Source organism: Artemia franciscana, chromosome 16 (genome assembly GCF_032884065.1).
Source record: "Artemia franciscana chromosome 16, ASM3288406v1, whole genome shotgun sequence".
NCBI classification, from domain to species: Eukaryota; Metazoa; Arthropoda; class Branchiopoda; order Anostraca; family Artemiidae; genus Artemia; species Artemia franciscana.
Genome location: NC_088878.1, coordinates 34,074,815 through 34,080,814, shown reverse-complemented (window position 1 = coordinate 34,080,814; position 6,000 = coordinate 34,074,815). Strand labels below are relative to the sequence as shown.

The 6,000-nt window shown below is 32.5% G+C and overlaps 1 protein-coding gene across 1 annotated transcript in view; it reads right to left on the bottom strand.

Moving 5' to 3' along the window:
• Window positions 1–210: 210 nt before the first annotated feature.
• LOC136037369 (high affinity copper uptake protein 1-like) overlaps window positions 211–6,000 on the bottom strand; it is a 90,375-nt gene continuing 84,585 nt past the window's right edge. The window contains exons 6-7 of the mRNA XM_065720095.1: window positions 5,291–5,320; window positions 211–2,453 (exon numbers count right to left, since the gene is read on the bottom strand). Of these exons, the coding sequence (XP_065576167.1) occupies window positions 2,252–2,453; window positions 5,291–5,320 (232 nt within the window). The 3' untranslated portion in view covers window positions 211–2,251. The remainder of the gene's footprint in view (window positions 2,454–5,290; window positions 5,321–6,000) is intronic.

Here is a 6,000-nt window from a genome sequence, read left to right as displayed (position 1 = left end):
TGTTTATAATTTCACTGGGTATCAACAAAATACAATTTTAAGGTCCTGTTAGAATAAGGATTAAAAAAAAATCGTTGATTTCAGGTAGTATTAAACACGAGTTCATGATAGTCTCATGGAGCGAACAATGTTTTATTTTGATTAGGCTCTTTGAAAAAAAAGTCCTAAATGGTTATCTACCTATCAAACGTTCTGCTTATAATAATATGGTCGATTCTGCTTCAGTATAATATAAAACAAATGAAACATATAAAAGAAAAACAATAAAATAGGACACCGGAATTATGATATAAACATCACCGTTGATTATATTCACCATTTTTTAATTGATTAGGTTCAACAATAACAATAGCACAAATCTTTCTCTCAGGTTTACTCATCTTTTAAGAAGTTTACCATATAATTGAAAACTGGTAGCAACTATCAAACTTATCGGATAACAGTATCGAACTTAGAAGCTATTCATTTCCTGAATCTGCTTGTTCCCCGAGAAGGAACAAATTATTTATATTACCATAGATATACAAATTTTTTCAGCTTACAACATCCTAAAAGATTCTTATTCACCCCTTGGGGAGTTAATACCCTTGGAACGTTGTCAAATCGAGTTAGCTCTGCCAAAGCAACCAATTTAGAAGAATCAGTCTGAGAGAGTGGCATATTGACGTACATATTTTACACATCCCATATTGTACTGTCAAGCAAACATATTAATAGCAAAACCGGTTAAAATTCAAGAAAAAACATGTTATTTGGAGACACAAGTATTTTAACATTAACTAATTTACTCGACCGTTAAGTGGTTTATTTCTTTAACGTAATATTTCCTAAGACAGAATCATTTAAGGTTAAAACATAACATCAGAAAAGTGATGTTAAAAATTCTATTAGAAATTGGCAACATCACTTTTAGAGTGTTTCAGCAAAGACTCATATTTTCAAGTACTATTGATTTCATAGGGGCTCTGAAACTTCAGAGGATGAGACGGAATAAGTGTAAAAATATTCTGAGTGCACATTCATATAGGACACATAGGCAATAAAATCTTAGCAGATCAAATAAAAAATTAGAATTTTTCATTAAAATATCTAGGAATCAGATTTCTTTAAAATTGATGCGCCACTTTAAATGTGTCAGAGCACCAAATGGCAGGTGTGTTTTTTCTTGCGGTAAAAAAAAAAGAATTTTTGCCATTGTATATCACCCGAAATTGGCTTTATGGTACTAGAGATTTGATCATAACTCGAAAAAAGAGTTGGAGAATCAATTCTATAATTAGCTGAGGAAAACTCTAAATTTAGAAAAATGCTTTTTTGAAATTAAAAAAAAGACCCCCTAGATTTTGAAAAATGTATTTTTTTTTTTGCAGCAAGACGCAATTGGCGGTTGGAAGTGGCTATCGTAAAGTTCTGTTTATTTTGTTTAACGCCACTCTTATTAAAACTTTATTACTCCATTTGAATTCTTGTTTAAAAAATGTCAAAACTAGATTTAGTTCCAAACCAAGGTGCGCGAATTCATAAAAATGTAGGAGGAAGGGGCAATTAAAAAATATTAAGATGCAACAAGAATAAATGCTTTTCCAATTCTAACGGGGAGGCTTTTCAATTTTTTTTAAATGAAAATATTAAAATACACATTTTCTAAAATCTAAGAAGGGTGGGGTGATTATCCCCCCCCCAAATAAAAGGCAGCCGTGACCCAGTACAAAATTTGAATTAGAAAAATTGTTAGATATGTTAATACCAGACAAATACAAGGTCTAGCAAGGAACTATACAGACTATGGAAATAGATGGCCCCTAGCTGATAGTCAATAGTACCAGGGACAAAGCTGGATATCAGCCCCAAATATTCTGCAGTTTTTCAATAATTTCCCATGTTCTCCTTTTTGACAAATATGGGCCTTCTGCAACAAATTCTGATGTGCAAGCCTGATTTTTTCTTTGCTTGTTTATTATTTTGCGTCTCTCATGAAACTATAGCTAACAAAACTAATTACTATTTCACTCAAGGCTATGTTGATCATTTCAACTTACTTGTTTAGATTACCAGGAGAATTACTTTATCACAAGACTCCACCAACTAGCAGTCTAAAACTACCATTCTAGCATCCTCCCGAATGTTGAGATGCTTGGCACCCTTTCAAAAATTCTTACACAAAAGCTCTTTTAGGTGAAAAAATATTTTGGTGATTTCTAGAAGGAACCCATAGAAAAACGAAGATACAGACGTAATTTCTAAAAGTCATCTAATGACAGTGTTCAGTAATATCTACAACGTGGGCCTTGGACCAACCGAATAAAAAGTAGCCAACTGCTGATCCAGCACAGATTGCAATCATCAGCCATGCGTTGTACGTCATAACAATAAGCATGAGAAAATAGGAGAGAGTTATTTGGGCTAAGTGCAACAGCGTTTGGGCAAAGTGGGATCCACTTAGCATTTGCATCCTGAAAAAGAAAGACTTAAAATAAAAACAGTCTTTAAAATGAAAAAAATTTATACCCTACAACAAAAAGTTAAATTTATTTGAAAAATTAATTCTTAAGATGATATGATTTTACTTTCGAAAATACAGAAATTTTAATTCTTAAGGTAACAAAAACTAAAATTCTCAAAATAGAATATAAATTTTCGTCAAGCTGAAATGACCTTAAACTAATTTGGACAAAAAAAGGAGAAAATAAAATAAAAATAAACTCGGGTAGTACAGCAGCAAATAATGAAATATTCTATACACTATAACAACTATAACAAAACAGAGAAAAAAGGTCATACGGGTAATAATGTTAACAGGTTTAACTCCTATTTTAGCATATTTGTGCTTTTTGTTTCGACGGAATACGCTTGAGTTTAGGATGTGACATTTCACTTTAATTGAAAGGGGGTTTACTCCCAGCATCACGACTGCTTGGAAACATATTTCCCGTTGGCATGTTTAATCGAACATTGCTGTCGAAACGACAACATATCTCCTTGTATATCCTCTAAAATTGGATCTTTTTAGAATAATGTGCCAAGCGGGGCAAGTTTACTTAAGAGTAAGTACAATAAGAGATATCTACTAATTTCAACAAGATGCTTCAGGAAAGAAAAAGATAATTAGCTTGTCTCATTATGTCTGAACTATAGGCGTTTCACCAATAGTAATTAGTCATTATACCCCCTTCCCCTCAAAAGTTGTTTCTACTTTGTTTAAGCATACTACCTTATCGATTATATGGTATATATGATTCATGACGTGAATACGTGGTGATGGGGTGGTTACGGGTTATATCCTCCTCTATTTGTCGGAAAAATATTTTTTGAAAAATGTAGGTTTTCAGCATTTATCACCATTTCCCGTCCTCTTCCCTCCTATCACCGTTTTACTTGACTGTTAAAGTGAAAAATAAATATTAATGAATTTTAGATTTTAGTAGCATGAATCTTGAACCCGAAACAACAGTAAATGAATGTAATCGAGCGTTGTGTACAGATCGTGCAAAGAGTCTTATCAAGAATTTCTGCTGTGTAGTAACAATTAATACATAGTTGATTGCAGCTTAAATATAATTTCTAAATCTTGGAGTTGTACGTAGCTTTGAATTAAAAAGTCAAAATTTTCTCAAAGAAATAAAGACCAAATATGTTATTTCTTTTACTAAATGATAGTCAGAAGCGTTAATATATCTGCTTTTTGAATTTTCACCCTTGTTTGTTTTATATACTCTGAATGAATCTGGCATCTATAGTATGTCCTCCACCTTTGTGCAAAATAGGATATGTGCAACATTCTTGCATGCAAGATTATGCATGCATCCTAATGAAAAGAACTAAAAACCCACGTATTTGTTGCTTAGCAATGCAAAGCGCAGAATTTGAAACAACGAAAAGTAAACCAAGAAAAAATTAACAAAGAAAATAAAATGAGAAAAATGTAAGCTAGTGGAAAAAGAGTGCAAGAAGGTTAGAAAAAGCAAGATCAAATGAGAAATAAATCGAATCAGAAAGTTCAGGTGCAACCTAAATTAATTAATAAATTGAAAATAAAGATTTGGTTCAAATTCTAGTTTTAATAGATTAAAATTAAGCTCATGTTGACTGTTTTTTTTTAGTTCTGCAGCAGTTTTTCAATCCTACTGGTCCGGTGTGAAACCGCCAACTCTGTTGCCAGCTCCTAAAATTCTGAGGCTATCATCACCATGTACGGTCTCTTTAAAGGAACATCATCACAATGCATGGCCTCTTTAAAGGAACATCATCATAATGTACGGCCTCTTTAAAGGAACATCGTTGCAATGTATGGTCTCTATATAGGAACATCCTCACAATGTACGGCCTCTTTAAAGGAACATCATCACAATGTATGACCTCTTTAAAGGAACATCATCACAATGTACGGCTCTTTAAAGGAACACCATCACAATGTATGGCCTCTTTAAAGGAACACGGTCTCTTTAAAGGAACATCATCACAATGTACGGCCTCTTTTAAGGAATATTTTCAAAATGTCTTTAATGAGTTTTTAGAGAAGCCTAAAATGTCTGTGTTACCCCTTCTACCCAGTTGGAAAAAATCGACGCCTACCAAATTGTCTTCAATCACAAAATATAAAAAAGACCACAAAAATCTTAAAGGCCCTCTTAACTGGCTTAATAAGGATCAAAAGGATTCTAATTCTTTGGAAGCTCTGAAAAAAAAAATTGCGGCACCAAACTCTCTTTTTCTTTATCAATCTTTTTATTAGTAGACATAAGATGATTAAAAAATAGCAAGTTTTCCCGTCCTTCAAGGCTAATTGCCATTCAAAACCATAGCTAGGTAGTTCATTAAACAGGACCGTATCTGGTACTTCTTTTCGAGGAGGGGGGGGGGTTAATTTTTAAAAACGCATTAACAATTTGTTTACATTCATTTTTGTTACGTTTTTGCAAGTTGGACAAATATTTCGGGGGGGGTCAAACACCATACCCGCCCCTCCCCTGGATACGGCAGTGTCTTCAATACTGAATGAAATAAAAAAAATGTGATAACGGGGTTTTACTTTTAAATTATTACCGCTATTCACCTTGTGTATGTTATTACCCCAAAAATAAAAGGTCCTTAAAACCGGCATTTGCCAAGCTTATCAAGTATTTACTCCTCAATTAACTTTAAAGTATTTATTAACAATTTAAATATGTTATCACCCATTTGTACAAGTTATTAGTATCTAAAAACCGTTTTATAAAAAAGGAGATAAAAGAAACCATAACCATGTTAAGACAGGGCAAAAACACAAAGGATGTTAAACATCTTAACTTACGGCTGGATTGTAATAATTCCATCTAAATCACTAAAAAAAAATAATAGAAATTCAGTAAGACAGTAAACAACACCCTGAAATTCAAATTTGAAAAAAAAGAGAAAAATCTTATATTGGAATGAGCACAAAAATGCAGACGTATGGCATTTGGGTAATAGAAATATACACAGGACGGAGGGGGTAAATGTTAAGACGAATTTTCTTACCACAATATTTTCGGCTTTTTTCTATCTTCACAACAGATAAGAGAAAAATTTTTAATGCCAAATTTTGAATTTTTATGTATATTTTTTTTATTATAGGGGATATTTCTACCTGAAATACAGTATTCCATAGATCTTCACTTACCTTGTCAGAGAAAAATTTTGATTTACTTTATCAATTTTCTTGCAAGGATTTAAAAGACAATTATCTATTTTGGAAACTCGCATCCGTGGAAACTAACTAGGGTCGAAAGATATCACTCACGCCAATTAGAATTCGATGATTTTGTACCTTCTCTAGCCTAATCTAAACAACAACATAATCGCTTTTTTCAAGCACTTTAAAATACAGGGAGAGAAAAAATAAGAATTATGTCATTGACAGGCCTGCCGACTTCAAATCAGATAACCTACTTATCCTGTGAATTTTTTTTTTTAAGCTAGCCTAGACCTACTTTGTGGAGAAAAGAATATAAATAGATTCATAAAAAAAGAAAAAGAAATTAC